The 16,225-nt window shown below is 42.0% G+C and overlaps 1 protein-coding gene across 2 annotated transcripts in view; it reads right to left on the bottom strand.

Annotated features, from left to right (window-relative positions):
* PACRG (parkin coregulated) overlaps nucleotides 1-14,106 on the bottom strand; it is a 227,162-nt gene extending 213,056 nt beyond the window's left edge. The window contains exon 1 of one of the 2 annotated variants that reach the window (XM_081000756.1): nucleotides 13,711-14,106. In XM_081000756.1, coding sequence (XP_080856882.1) covers nucleotides 13,711-13,848 — 138 coding nt within the window. In that variant the 5' untranslated portion in view covers nucleotides 13,849-14,106. The remainder of the gene's footprint in view (nucleotides 1-13,710) is intronic. The other variant, XM_081000755.1, reaches the window with a different exon arrangement.
* Between the last annotated feature and the right edge of the window lie 2,119 nt (nucleotides 14,107-16,225).

Raw genomic sequence — 16,225 nt, 5'->3', positions numbered from 1 at the left:
TGACATCACACATGCACGCAGCATGCCAAGCCCCCCCCCCCAATATTGGGGACAACCTGGTGTCTCTTTCAGTAGAAGAGTCTCCACAGCCATGGGAGGCGGAGTGTTGGGTAGAATAATTTTCATCACTAGCAGACTATGGTCAAGGCATAGTCAGTAGAGGTAACTCATGCCTGGTAATGTGGTTTGTTCACATTTGATGCTAGAAGTCAGAATATCAAACACAAAGCTATACTTGTAGCAAAAAGAGAGTGAAGTAATTTTTTTACACCTAAATCATTCAAATAATATATTCCAATTCCAACATTAGTACTTTAAAAAATGGCTAAAATGCCAATATAACAGAAGACTGGCCAAATAGCAGTAATGGGAGGACAGGGAACTATGCAGTCCAGCCTAGTCCTTGAACAATGGTGGCTCTCTCCAGATTCCTTTCATTCCTCCTTTTTTTCTAGCTTTCATCAGTTACTGTCTGCCCAATTTTAAGCAACAACACAGGAACCACCACCACCTGAGGTAAGACGAATTTGTATCTGAAACTAAACTTTTGTAGGGAAGTGAATCAGCCATGCTCTGTTTTTTCATTCCATTGGGCTGAAAAAGGACCTTCTACCTGTTTTAGCAAATGACTGACACTGTGTGTGTTTCTTCAATAATTTTATGAACTAATACATTAATGATACTTATTATGCTATTACTATATCCTAGCCCTGTAGCCCAAATGTGGCCTAGAATTCTAAATATATAAATCTTAATTCAGTAAAATGAAAAACAAAACAAAAAAAATAAGAGATTGACTATCTATCATCTTCAGTTTCAGGATGTGGTCAAAATACCCACATCAGAGAAGAATAATTCTTCCAATTAAAACAATATTACAGGCTACAAATTAACTACAGTTGTAGAAGATTAAAAACATTTGAAAATTAATATATTTTAAAACCGAGATTAGAAGCCTTGCATATCATTATTAAGGCTGATGAAAACGATTTTAACAAAATTATTACTTTCAAGCTTTTATAATTTACTGAAAAAATTACCTTTGAGGATAAATTTTTCTCTAGATAACCTTTTAACTAAAAGGTTAAGTTCTTTAAGTGACAGTTGTTAAAAGTCTCTCCAGCCCTTTTTTATTATCTAAGCATTGCACACTGTGGTTATCACAGGCATGCATTTCATTTTCACATGCATTTACTTTCAGATGTGTCCATTTTTTTTCTGGTAGGCAGTCCTGAAGAATAGGCTTTCAATCTCTCTGCCCCCATGAAAGATGATAACATATTTTGCATATAATATAAATTGTTTGTAATTATGCAGATTGGTAGACAATAATACCACGTCTCATTCATGCGATTGCTAGCAGGTGCTTTATCTCTGCACCTGCCAAACACCAGTAAGGAAGGGGCAAAGGCATGCCTTCCTAACAATTTTTCACTGTCAGAGAAGATAGGATTCCTATACTGCCTGTGCAATTATCTTCTCTTCTCTAATACAGTAATTCATGTTAGAATGAAAGCAAGTTGGTTGGTACAGATGCCCATAGAGAGAGAGATAGTAAAATCAGCAAGTGGCCACTGAAAGGGAAACATTTTCTAGGGTTCGGCAGAGGTAAGTCTCCCAATTTCTTAACCATGATTAAAGAACTGAAAGCTGCTCCTAGAATTGTGTAATCTTCCTCTACCCCAACTCCCAACCCAAACATTTATCACATTATGTCTCCTCACCTATACAATGGCTAAGGCTAAGCAACACTCAACATTAAGCAGTGATCTGAAAATAGTTTTGAACCGTGTTTCAAATCCCTGATTAACAGAAATCTCCAACTAGCATAAACCATATTTAAGATCGCTGCTGACATAAGTTTCAATCAAAGAATGGTGGAAAGACAGCAATGTCTAAGATGATAGCTGCTCTCCAGAGGGCCTGAAAGAGGAATGTTTGCAAATGTTACATGAGTCTAGATCTTCAAGGACACCAGGCAGAAGTGAGCTGCTAGTCTCACTGACCTTTCTAGAATCAGGCTGCACAATATTCAATTGAAGAAAATTGGAGAGGCAGTTTTTTGAGGCAATTGTGGGTAATCGCCACAAGGGAGCACAAAATCCTGTACTGTGTGTGTTTACTCAGGCCATCAAAGAAGAAACCCTTTTCTCCGTACAAGAATTTAATACCAGAAAGATACCTTGAGGACAACATTTATCGTAAGGTAATAACTGAGAAAATTAGAAGCACTTGACTTCTGCCATGTAGCTCCAGGGACATTATGATTAATACATAATCTCTATAGCCTGTTGTTCAATTATTTTTTAATTCATTTGTTACCGAGGCCCTATTACTTAAGAAAGCAAGCCAAATCTGTCATAAAATTTGAGACAAAATAATGAACTCTCTCATTAGTATTTGTAATATAAGTCTCCAGTTTATGAAGCACTGTAACACTCTGTAAAATTTCAATGACTTAAACAAAAATATGTCATTCCATTTCTGCATCTGCCTATAGATATAGAATTCATTTTAAATGAAAGTACTGAAAGAAATATTTAAAATTGAAAATTATTTGGACTTTGTATTATTGGTATCAATAAATTAGGTCAGAGCGGGCATTCACTATGCAGAGGCAATAAGACAAAGAAGGATTAATGGAATCTGAAAATAAATATATAGACCAAATTTATGGATTATCCACACATATGAATTGTTAACATGTCACCATACTAGACTTACAAATTTATTCCTCTATGTGTTGCTTGATTTTTTATTACATTGTGCTTAGGATTCCCTGGCATGTTCTCTGGATGTGTCCATTTGTTGTTGTTTAGACGTTTAGTCATGTCCGACTCTTTCTGACCCCATGGACCAGAGCATGCCAGGCACTCCTATCTTCCATTGCCTCCTACAGTTTGATCAAACTCGTGTTGGTAGCTTCGAGAACACTGTCCAACCATCTCATCCTTTGTCATCCCCTTCTCCTTGTGCCCTCAATCTTTCCCAACATCAGCGTTTTTTCCAGGGAGTCTTCTCTTCTCATGAGGTGGCCAAAGTATTGGAGCCTCAGCTTCAGAATCTGTCCTTACAGTGAGCACTCAGGGCTGATTTCCTTCAGAATGGATAGGTTTGATTTCTTGCAGTCCATGGGACTCTCAAGAGTCTCCTCCAGCACCATAATTCAAAAGCATCAATTCTTAGGCAATCAGCCTTCTTTATGGTCCAGCTCTCACTTCCATACATCACTACTGGGAAAACCATAGCTTTAATTATACAGACCTTTGTCGACAGGTTAATGTCTCTGCTTTTTAAGATGCTGTCTAGGTTTGTCATTGCTTTTCTCCTAAGAAGCAGGCGTCTTTTAATTTCATGACTGCTGTCACCACCTGCAATGATCATGGAACCCAAGAAAGTAAAATCCCTCACTGCCTCCATTTCTTCCCCTTCTATTTGCCAGGAGGTGATGGGACCAGTGGCCATGATCTTAGTTTTTTTGATGTTGAGCTTTAGAGCATATTTTGCGCTCTCCTCTTTCACCCTCATTAAAAGGTTCTTTAATTCCTCCTCACTTTCTGCCATCAAGGTTGTGTCAGCTCCAGGTCTTGTTTTTGCTGACTGTATAGAGCTTCTCCATCTTTGGCTGCAGAGAATATAATCAATCTGATTTTGATGCTGCCCATCTGGTGATGTCCATGTGTAGAGTCGTCTCTTGTGTTGTTAGAAAAGAGTGTTTGTGATGACCAGCTTGTTCTCTTGACAGAACCCTATTAGCCTTTGCCCTGCTTCATTTTGAACTACAAGGCCAAACTTGCGAGTTGTTCCTTTTATCTCTTGACTCCATACTTTAGCATTCCAATCCCCTATATTGAGAAGAACATCCTTCTTTGGTGTCATTTCCAGAAGGTGTTGTAAGTCTTCATAGAATTGGTCAATTTCAGTTTCTTCAGCACCAGTAGTTGGTGCATAAACTTGGATTATTGTGTGGTTAAAAGGTCTGTGTCCATAACTAATCCTAAAGCAGCAATACCTGCCCTTGGGATCACCATATGTGGAAAGGTGCTGGATATTTAGCCAGCTTCTTAAAGCAGAGCTTTGCAAACTTTTTATATTGGTGACACACTTTTTAGACATGCATCATTTCGCGGCACTGTAATTCAGTTTCACTAGCAAACCAGAGGTTAAACCAACCCCTTTCCAGCCCGAGGGAAAAAGTTCAACAATTTTGGGGGTTTCTTTAAAAAAGTTCAAAAAATTTCAGGGTGTCCTGGTTTTTGACTTTTTGAAATACAGTGGTACCTCGCAAGACGAATGCCTCGCAAGACGGAAAACTCGCAAAACGAAAGGGTTTTTTGTTTTCTGAGTTGCTTTGCAAGACGATTTTCCCTATGGGCTTGCTTCGCAAGACGGAAACGTCTTGCAAGTTTGTTTCCTTTTTCTTAAAACCGTTAATACAGTTGCGACTTGACTTCGAGGAGCAACTCATAGCACGCGGTGTGGTAGCCTTTTTTGAGGTTTTTGAAGACTTTGGTGATTTTTGAAGCTTTTCCAAAACTTTTCCGACACCGTGCTTCGCAAGACGAAATAAACCGCAAGACGAAAAAACTCGTGGAACGAATTAATTTCGTCTTGCGAGGCACCACTGTATAGCAACCCTAACTAAAGCCTACTTAAAGCCTTCATTGAAAAGAATGAAGTAGCACTACAGATGTGAGAAAAGCTTCTCATTCTGGGATAAGATACTCAAAGGACTGTTACTGAATTCAATAGAGTTGCAGGAATCAGGCCAGATATAACACTAACAAAGGCAAAGATTACTCAATAACAATTCACTTTTCATTTAAAATTATTCCCATTTAAAATAATCTGTTTTGATCACTGTTAGAAACTGGATGCCCAGGTACTGTTTCAAGTATATATGGCACCTTATCCACTGTATTTTTCCACTGGGTGGAAAACTCACAAAAGAAAGTAACACTTATATTTTATTTTCGTTTACTTCCATTTCCACACACCCCCAACAACATGTTAGCCAAGTACTAAAATTATATTAAGATTCTGCACTTTTCATAGCTTATTTTCTTTATAATAATTGTTGGCATCTCTCTGTTTCAGAAGACAATGGAGAAGTGCACCTTTAGGGTGAAGTCAAGCTGTTAGAAAGTTGCAGCACCTGCTGTCACTGTAGAGACCAGTGTAGAGGAAGAGACATGCTTTGTTGCAGCTGGGGCAGATGAAGGCATCCGGTTGTGCTGCTGCAGATATACCACAGTGTTTCTTCTCCCTTCACTACTCCCAGCGGTCATTTCTCCTCTGGTCACTGCTATGGATACACATCTTGACTACCTGTCTCCAGGCACTGCAGTCATCTGCATGGGATTCCCACATAGCACAGTTGATGTTGCCAGCCTTCATGTCCCGTTTGCAGACATCTTTGCAACACAGAGTTGGTCTGCCCATAGTCCTGGTCCCTGAAGCCAGCTCCTCATAGAGCATGTCCTTGGGATCCCCCCATCTTCCATTCTGTGGGCTTGACCGAGCCAGTGTAGCTGTTGCCGAGACAGGAGTGCGAACATGTTGGGAATGTGGGCTTGTGAGAGTGTTACCGGTGTCAGCAGTGAGTTTAATTCTCTGACACAGCTTTGGCCAGTAGTCAATGGCAAATTAACTAGCAACCCATTGGCACTCCACTGGGCGTCACTCCTTGCCTTCTCACAGGGTGCACACTTGTAGTTCACAAGAGCCTCACACTTTGCAGCAATAACAAGCTCCATGTCCTTTATGCCAGCCTCAAACCAGTTGGGGATCTGTTGCTCTCTTTTGCCAAAGTAGGAAATAGCTGTGTTGTAGATTGCCTCTTTGATGTTGTCCTACCTTGCTTCAACACCTATCTCTGAAGCGGTTCAATACAGCATGTTCGACAAAACCAGAGCAGCATTCACAAATTTGAAGTATGGATGTTCTGGTGGTGTTGATTCAAGGCTACACTTTATGCATTGTACTATGGGCCCTCTTTGGCTGGAGATGGATCTTGCTCGCCACCAAGGAGTTATCCATGTCTCAGTCGGCACTGCGGTAGCTCTGTGTGGCACGAGCACAGTTCAGTGCTGATAGCCTGGTGACAATCAAGTCCAACTGGTGTCGGTGACAGCAAAGTTAAACTTATCTACAAATCAGTTTATCACACTATGCTTACTAAGTCCCACATATCAATACTTCACTATTTGAGAAAATATTAATCTTCCTTGACAAAAGTAATCTAGAATCTGCTTGACAAATAGTGGCCTTTGTCCTATTTTATTTTATTTTAATTTTGCAAAATTTGATTTACTCTGTAGAATGAACCTTAAATAACTATATAAAATCTTATCTGCATTTTAGCTGCCTTAGTGAAGCAATTTTATAGCATGGATCATTTGCTAATAGTTTTAAGCAGTCATACCTTGGGGGAGGACAGTATACCAGCAAACTTGAAATTTTCTTCTACTACAAAATACCATCTTAGTCTGAACTTTCACTCCTTCATCATCTAACATCTAATTATTTCAGTCTTGGAAAATCACCAAAAAAGCTGAGGGAATGCCATCTTCAGCACCACATAATTTCATTGCTGACATTCTGAATTCTTCACAGTAGGGCTTGAGACATGGTTCCCCTTACTAGAGCTGGCACTGAGAAAAAGGGCTTATTTTGTTAGACCAATGCTAGCATTTAATGCCAAAGACCATGATGTATGCTAACTTCCATCATTTCTTCCTCAGACATCTGACAGAAAGCCAAACCAATTCCAGTGAGAATATTCATTCATTTCAGGCTACTCTAAGAACTGAGGTGGACAAATATGCCTCGAGAGTATACAACAGTAGGGTTCCACAAATTCAATTATACCCTTCAGTTATGCACTTAAGCTACTGTGAAGCACTATGATATACAATGGACTTCCAAACTAATTCTGTTTCACTAATATTGCACTCTACATGCTACATATGAACAACATTGCTGCCAAACTCCAAGCGTCTCTATTTCCCAGGGACGTCTCTGATTTAGAGAAGCCATCCAGGTTTCTGATTTGATCCCAGAATGTTCCACTTTTCTTAGGATACCCCTATTTTCACTGGAGAAATGTTGGAGGGTATGGAGTTATTCGACCCACAAGCCATCTGAAGGCATTCCTGTACAGTGGACGCTAGAGTTGTGAATGTGATCCGTGTGGGATGCGTGTTCGCAACCCGCAGCGGCGCATCTCTGCACATGCGCATTGCGATTCGGTGCTTCTGCACATACGCAAAGTGCGATTTAGCACTTCTGCACATGCACGACCCCCGAAATCCAGAAGTAACCCATTCCGGTACTTCCGGGTTTCAGCGGGCCCGTAACCTGAAAAAACGCAACCTGAAGCATCTGTAACCTGAGGTATGACTGTATAGGAAAGGTTTTTAATGTTCAATGTTTTATTATATTTTTCTATATGTTGGAAGCTGCCTAGAGTGGCTGGGGCAACCCAGTATGGGGTGTAAATAGTAAAATTATCATTATGGAATGGGACATCCCTATTCTAATCAGAGAAATGTTGGAGAAATGTTCATTGCCCAAATAGAATTGTGCTACACCTCAGCTCTTAGACTGGGCTTTTAGTAAAAAAATAAATGTATGTGTAGCAACCCATTGCTGTGTAAGTAATCTAGCTGATCGAGGGCCAGAATAGTTCTTTTCGACATGTGTATTATGGCCCACACCAACTGAAGCATTGAATGAACACTGACATGTCAAAGTTAATTCACTAAAGAACCGAGGAGGAGAAATGAAGGAGATCTTGATTGTGTGTGTTAAGCCATATAGCTCACCCAACCCCAGATATGACTACCTACAAGTTACACAATTCATACAGCTTACATGTTATTGCTGATACCCAGAAATTTCTGTACCTTAAAAATCTTCTGCAGCAATAATTTTTTGCATTTATCACTTTAAACACACTTCCATTTTATCTAGGATGTGTTCACTACTAGAACTATCAAATAGTAATACTTCTACCACAAACACTAGTCTCTGAAAGCTACAGAGCTTCATTGATTGTACAAATAGGCTATTTTGGGGAGGAGGAGGTCAAACTATTATTTATGACACTTGGTCTTGCAGTCTAACTTAAAATTGTTTTAAAGCCTCTCTCTTTCCTCCCCACACTAAGCAAAACAACAACAACAATCCGTAATATTTCAGATATCAGTTTAGTTGGTGAAATAACATGTTGGAAAGGCTTTTAGCTAAAGTAAAAGCCTGACAATCTGGCAATTTGTTCCACTTTTATAAATAAGAACTCTGGCCTTTTGACTCAAAATGGAAAACATCATTATATATGGTTCAGCTTGGCCTCATTTTCTACACATTTGTTCAAAAAACTTTACACATAATTGCCATGGTCAAAGAGGGCAAGCCTTGCTCCTGTACTTCTTCATATTTGATAATTCACACTGACCAATCTTGGCAGTCATTTTTTTTCAAAGCATAAACTGAGGGGCCAACATTAAGTACAAGACATGTCTTGCCCCCTAGTCTTGCTGGTGTCAAGATGTAAGTGCACAGCTAGTCAAGGCTGGTCCATTAGGACCAATGGAACACTGCCCCATCGAACTCAGCCTGCCCTCAGTCAGTGCCCACCTGCCTGTCTACTTACTTGCAATCAGCTCAGGATGGGGGGGGGGACGGGGACGGACAATGATGACTACCTATCAGCTCCCTCCTTAATATTGTCCTTGTAGAACTCAGCAGGGAAGAGGGTAGGAACAAAAGAACAACTAGTTGGCTCTACCTGTCATTGGCTCTAGCATCACCTACCACTGCTGGTCTCACTACATCCTGCCCTACCAGCTCCAATGAGCGCCAGCCACCACTGCTGTCAGCAGGTCCTTGATCTGTATGGAAAAGCAGGAGTTCAGATAGCACACCATCGCTTTGCTGAATCTCCTTCCCTACCTGCTCAGCAGGAGTCTTATTCTGCTGCACATCAAACCGGGGAGGAGGGTAGTGAGAACTGAGGATGAACAAGTTAACCTTTAAATATGCATTTTAAAGTTGTAGGTACTAAAATTTTTATAGCAAAAACTTGAATTGGATGTTTTATTTACTGCATGGGCATTGGAAAACCAACTACTTACACACACATGCTTCACCCTTCAGAAATGTTTGCTATCACATTTTAAAACTTATCTCTCCAGCATGAGGGCTAAAAATATATTGTTAAGCTACAACTTGACATTCCCTGAATTTTTACTGTTAATCCTAATTCTTGCCAAGCTTGGAGTGGTAGAAGCACAAGTGGACCCATACAAGGGATACAGCCTCTAATCTCCCCAGCTGCTCAGACCTGTGATATGGTCTCTTTAGAGGGTGTGGAAGATCAACTTTGGCTTCAGCTCACAGTGCCTCCATGCCACAGCTCAAATAGTTGTAGATGTGGATGTGGTCTGGTCAGAACTGGCTCAGCGTGGTGGCGGCTGGCTGGCTACCTGATAGCCTCCCTCCATTGTTGTATAAAGAGCAGAGGTAGCCAAGGGAAAGAAAGGGAGGCAGAGAGTGGCTAATAGTCTACATGAAGGAGGTCAGTCCACAGTGGAAGGATGTGGACCACTGGGGCACTATCTCTTGCAGAAGGACCATCTTTCATCCCAGTGTTGAAACTAGCAAAACAACTAGCGGCAAGGACTGCAAATTCCAGGAAAAGGACACCCATTGAGAGTCAGAAACTGAGAAGGGAGAAATAATGTATTGTGGAAGCTTTAAGCACCAAACTGGTTTGCTTTATGTAAAGTCAGTTGAAACTGTTACATAATTAAAAGACAGGTGTCTGCAATGAACTGGGCTTTTTGACTGAGGAAAAACATACATCCTCTATGTTATGTGGTGAAAGATTTGACTGAAGGACTTCTTTTCTATGAAGGAGCAGTATCTCACAAAGGGGTATACCACTTGACCTGCTCTATTTTTTCATAACTGGTCTAGCAGGTTTTCCTGTAATTTAATGTGTTACCTGTATCTGAGGTAACCTAAAGCTTCTAACCAAGCACACAAGCGCTCTTTTCTGTAATGCAAGGCACCTGCAAGTGGTATCTTTAAGGCTCTTAGCAAATTGTTCACCTGCTATCTCCTTGCTGGTGGCAATTGACGGAATTTAGTAAAATTAGTACATTTCTGCTTTGTGTTTATGAATGTGCATGTCCACACACTGCAATAAGATTACAATATGAAAACTATGTCCATTTTTGAAACTGGAATTCTGAAACCTACATCATTATAGGAAAGATATTTGATTCTTTGTTGTCTTCTGATTTCTTACAACTACTTGGCATCAATGTATCCATTTAAAAGGCCAGAAACTATGTACTGTACTGTGTTCATTGCTTAGACCAAAATAGTTAGCAGATGCAGGGGTGGCACTGTGGGTTAAACCACAGAGCCTAGGACTTGCCGATCAGAAGGTCAGCGGTTCGAATCCCGCGACGGGGTGAGCTCCCGTTGCTCGGTCCCAGCTCCTGCCCACCTAGCAGTTTGAAAGCACGTCAAAGTGCAAGTAGATAAATAAGGGGAAGGTCAGCCCTGAGTGCTCACTGGAAGGACAGATCGTGAAACTGAGGCTCCAATACTTTGGCCACCTCATGAGAAGAGAAGACTCCCTGGAAAAGACCCTGATGTTGGGAAAGATGGAGGGCACAAGGAGAAGGGGACGACAGAGGATGAGATGGTTGGACAGTGTTCTCGAAGCTACAAACATGAGTCTGACCAAACTGCGGGAGGCAGTGGAAGACAGGAGTGCCTGGCATGCTCTGGTCCATGGGGTCACGAAGAGTCGGACACGACTAAATGACTAAACAACAACAAAACGGCGTTTCCGTGTGCTGCTCTGGTTTGCCAGAAGCGGCTTAATCATGCTGGCCACATGACCTGGAAGCTGTACACCGGCTCCCTTGGCCAATAAAGCGAGATGAGCGCCGCAACCCCAGAGTCGGTCATGACTGGCCAAATGGTCAGGCGTCCCTTTACCTTTAACTTTATGCAGCATCCCTTCAGCATATTGAGCACCTAAACTGACCCTTTTGAGAAAATACTTTCTGACATGTATTTTATCTATTAAAAAATGCAGTTATTAGTGAATGGTAAATTATTAAGCAAAAACAATGCAACCATACTATCAAACATAAAAACTTCCAGCAAACTGCTTGCATCAGTGTTAAAAATGTCCAAGTATTCTACTATTACTAGAAGAAACTATTAATTGTCTCACAACATTTAGCCTCTACAGTATTTTTCCCAAGGAATATACAGCAGGTTTTTTTTTCTAATGCAAAGAACACTATTGGTTACTGAACAATATCTTTAGTTTTCTGGCATTACAGTCAATCTCAAGTTATTATAATAATTATATAATTCATTACACTCATAGTACACATTAAAACATTATGAAGTCACACTGCTGGCAGAGGAGCAAGGTGGGCAAATGTACTATTACAACAATGGGGCAAGAGGCGCTATTGCCTATAATAACTTGCTGTCCCAGAGCTGTTAAAAACAGGCAGTGCAGGCTTGGGGAATCTCAGTATTTGGAAACTATTATAAGATTCCTTCAAGGCCCCTTTCAATTCTGCAAACTTCCCTCCAAGGACTTGGTTTTTGAAATATTTCCAGCTCTGCTCTGAAGCTTCTCTTTGGCTAAGGCATCAAATCATCAACCCATTTGTAACAGGAGTCCTATTAAAGTCAAAGAGACTGCTATAAAATTGATAGATGGCAAACTGATACTTATAGCTGCAAATCACATACTTCAAAATAGTCTCATTGACTTCAGTGATACTACTTCTGAGGAAGTGGCTGAAGGGGTGCAACCTACACATAACTCTGCACACAGCAGCCTTTACTCAATAATGTCCTGTCATCAAGAGCATTGTCCTATGCTTTTGCTTATGATGCTATGCCTTGAGCAGCTACAATGTTTCTCTTCCAAATAGAGTAGGCATAAAAATTGGTTTCACACCTCACATAGAGTGTCTCAACCAGAGGCCCTTGATTTTTATATGAAATACACATACATGAATCCTCATGTCTTTGCAATACAGGGGCAGGATCCTATTCAAAGAAGTGACTCATACAGGGTAAGTTGTGATGGGTGGGGTTTGCTGGAGATGAGAGATGCACAAAAATGACAGGACAGTCTGTTTCTGGATTGCACACTACACTGCAAATCTGCACAGATTTATCTGGGGGAAAGTCCCACTGAATTTAGTAGGGCTTGTTTCATATAGAAACGTGCTGTAAGTGCTACAGAAAATATTATTTTTATTTTTAAAGATTTTTATCCCACCCTTCTTCCCAAAGGAGCCCAGGTTAACAGAAGAGATGGTGATGTACTGCACATGGGCTAAAGAGCGAGTCTCACTGAAATAGTAGGACTTACTTTTGAGAAAAGAGTAGGCTCAAACAGTAATTTAGCCAATCCTATGCAGGTCTACTCAGAAGTAAATATTCTGCAATGGAATTCATGCCTAGGTAAATGTTACAAGCCTGCAGCCTAAGGCCTGTAAACACACTACAGTGTAAGCCCCATTGACCCATTGACTTTCTGAGTAAACTTGCATACGCTTGCACAGTAATTCTCTACACTTTGTTCAAAATATTAGAATGTTTGAATGATCACATCTACATCAATGAATCTTCCTAAATGCAAGCAGTAGTTTGCCAAACTTTGTGAAAGTGTAGTTTAAGCCTAAAAAATTGATAAACCTAAAAGCAACCTGAATAGCAATCCCTGTGAAAAACAGAATTCTGTGGGCTCAAGGAAAGATTTAAAAACAATGTTTGTGGTAACACACAGGGGAAGTACCGATTTACAAGTTTTGTCCTGATATCTACAGGTCTATAAGGTTGCATACAAATTTAATAAATAGTAATAATAGAAGTTAAACAAGGCCCACAGCTCCAGCCTATATAAAAATAAGCAGTGAGATTTGAAAATAGAAATGATTCTAATTAAAACCAGAGAAAGAAAAGCGGCTTTGGCCATAGATCTAAATTATTATAGCTGTTGCAGGTGAGGTGATTTCCCAAATGTTTGCCGTCACCTGACTTTATAGCAACAGTTGAAACAGTATGGTGTGATGGGATATATTATGATGACAGGAGATTGTGTATATATACAGGGCCGGATTTAGGTTTGATGAGGCCCTAAGCTAATGCGACCCTTTATAAGTTCAGCTGTCCTTTGTCAACAACAAATTGTCACTTTTTTGTGTTGAATATATGCTATATGGCAATTTATGGACCTAATATGTATCTAAAGCCATTTGCCACTGTTGCTGTATGTATGTATGTTTTATTTTATTTGTTTTTTTATCTTATATTTTGGAAATGTACATCCAGTGTTTTTTCCCTTTAAATTTTTGGGGGGCCCCCAAGAGAGTGGGGCCCTAAGCTATAGCTTGTACGCAAATCCTGCACACACACACACACACACACACACACAGTGTAGACTGGTTAAAGTGTGGCTTAAATGGCATTGCCCACCGTAGTGGATGACGTTCCTTTGGAGGATGGTGTGTGCAAATGATGCCCAGGCGCACTTTGCCCAGGCTGGCCCTTCCCCACCTCTCGCGAACGAGTTTGCAGCCCCTTCCTTCCCGGTGTGGCTCCGGGGGAACCAAACGACCCGAAAGCCAGCTGCAACTGGCTGGTCACACATACCACGGTGTTTTTCATCATGGCTTTGACGGTGAATCCATCGCTGACCTGCTTCTTGCTTCTTCTGGCATGCCTCAGCGGCTCCTGCAGTTGTGGGGGTCTGTCTTTCTGGGGACTGGGGCCCTCTTTCTCCGCCACCATCACCTCAGGCGGCTGCTTGGGAAATTAAAGAACTTGAGGACGGAAATTCACAAAAACAAAAAACCCGATAACGACCTTTTTTTTTTTTAAAGCACTCCTCCCCTTCCTAAATTCCGTCCCCCTGCATCAGCTCTTCCTCAGCCCCCGCGCAGGCTTCTGTGCAGATTCGGGATGAAGGAAGGGGGAGGGGGGAAAGATTGGCCTGTTTCTAACACCAACTCGCTTCTAGGGACTCCGTTGCTAGGCGACGCGTCAACAACGAGCATGTGCAGCTCGAGAACGCTGCCCGTGTTGGGAGCCTCGGCGCCACCGCGAAGCTGGGCTCGATACGCACGCGCGGTAGCAGCAGCTGAAGTCCTTCGCCTTCTTGTCTTGCCCTCAGTTGAGGCGAGGTTTTTCTTGCCTCTGGCTGACAACCTACGAGTGACTCGAACCCGGAAGGACCTGAAAGGCGTGCAAAGATCTGCCGGGAGCCGAAGCGGGGCCCGGCACCGCTCCTGCGGGACTGGGGCAGGTTAAAGAGGACAAAGTATCCGGCGAGAACAGAGCATGCTCGATAATTCATACTGTATTGAGGTCGCTGCGCCCTCCTCACCTGCTGTTGAACGCCCCAACGTTTATGCCAGTTGAAGAAGATAGTGAAAATTAGGTTGTCCTATTATAATGAGAGATCGTGTCTGCTCTTGGTCCCGGAGAGGGAAGGTTAATAGGATTGTGCTCTGGGAAGCACCGTAGAAAGGAAAAAAATACAGGCAGAGATATCACCTCTCATGGAAATAGAACCACACAGAGCTGTAGAGTTGGGAGCACAGCTGCCAACGTTTTCCCTTTTTTAAGGGAAATTTCCTTATTCCGAATAGGATTCCTCGCAAGAAAAGGGGAAAGTTGACAGCTATGGTTGGGAGGGAACCGACGGTCATCTAGTCTAACCCCCTGAAGGAAGGTGAGGACAGGTGACCTCACCTATGCCCAAAGTCACCCCCCACCAAAGGAGGACAGGTGACCTCACCTAGGCCCGAAGTCACCCCCCACCAAAGCAGGCTCAAAGTTTCTCAAAGCTTTTCAAAATCATTTTCTCAGCAGCTAAGCATCAGAAACATTCCACTTTGCTGTAACAAAGGTAGAGAACAGTCCATTGTTTCTCAGGCCTTTCTCATGCCTTCTGGCCTTGCTAAAGAACCACATTGCAACTTGCTTTCTGTCCAGGAACCATGCCAGAACAAGAGATTGAAACATATCTGAACACTCTGAAACCCCTTTCCTGGGAAGGGCGCCAAGAGTCCAATAGTCCCAAGACAGCTTTCTGTTCATGCTCAGAGGAACTCATGGGGCAGGACTCTGGAAGGAGGAGAACTGGAAAGGGGTATATATGCTTGTGCACATGACTGTGAACTTTGTGCATGCTTTTTGTGACTTATCACACTTGCTCCTTCTACCAGTTCATGGATGGTAGAAATAAAAAGCCTTTTCTCCGAAACTATTCCTTGAGTGTCTGTTGACTCCCACTTCCCTTTCCCAGGCGCAATATTTTTCCCACCCGTGGGCAAAGCCTCATAAGGATACACCCCTACAATACAGGAATCTCAACTTGCGATCCCCGATCAACTTTGAAACTAGAGTGGACCCCCCCCCCCAGCTTTGCAAATGTGCTAGAAGTTTATTGCAATCTGCTAGCAGTTTTATTGCTGCACCACTAGGAGGGTGCCTCTCCATCATCCCCACCCCGCCTCCACTATTACCTCTTGTGAATTATTTTTCTTTTCCTTTATTTCCAAAACATTGTTTCATATAGAATTGCCGATAATACAGACAGTGCAGAAATCTTGTGCATGCTCCGCTGAAATAAACAGGAGTTCTTTCCAAGGATCTTAACTGATCGCTCTACTCTCCTGCAAAAGCAACTGCATAGGAGGGAACTAATGGGACAGAATATATACTGTATTATCTATTGCTGACTTCTGTCTGTCTCGGGAGACAAGTGCACCTTTAGGGGTGAAGTCAACAGAAGATTGTTGGAGAGTTATTGTCTGCTGTTGCTGTAGAGACTGATATGGGAGAGACATGTTTTGTTGCAACTGAAAAGTTGAAGGCTTCCAGTTGTGCTGATACAGATGCGTCACAGCATTTCTTCTTTTCGCTCCTCCCATATATCATTCCTCCTCTGATCACTGCTGCGGATAAACCACTTGACTGTCTATCGCCCGGCACTGTGATTGTCTGCAAGCATGGTGGGGTTGATGTTGCCAGCATTCATGTCTCATTTGCAGACATCTTTGTAAGAGTTGATTCACCAATGAGCCTGGTGCCTGAAGAGCATGTCGTTGGGGATCCTGCCATCTTCCATTCTGTGGAATACGTGTGTGTACACCCCCCCCCC

The sequence above is a fragment of the Podarcis pityusensis genome (assembly GCF_964106645.2).
Source record: "Podarcis pityusensis genome assembly, chromosome: 3".
NCBI classification, from domain to species: domain Eukaryota; kingdom Metazoa; phylum Chordata; class Lepidosauria; order Squamata; family Lacertidae; genus Podarcis; species Podarcis pityusensis.
The sequence above is the reverse complement of the archived record's forward strand: the minus strand, read 5'-3'. Positions and strand labels throughout refer to the sequence as shown.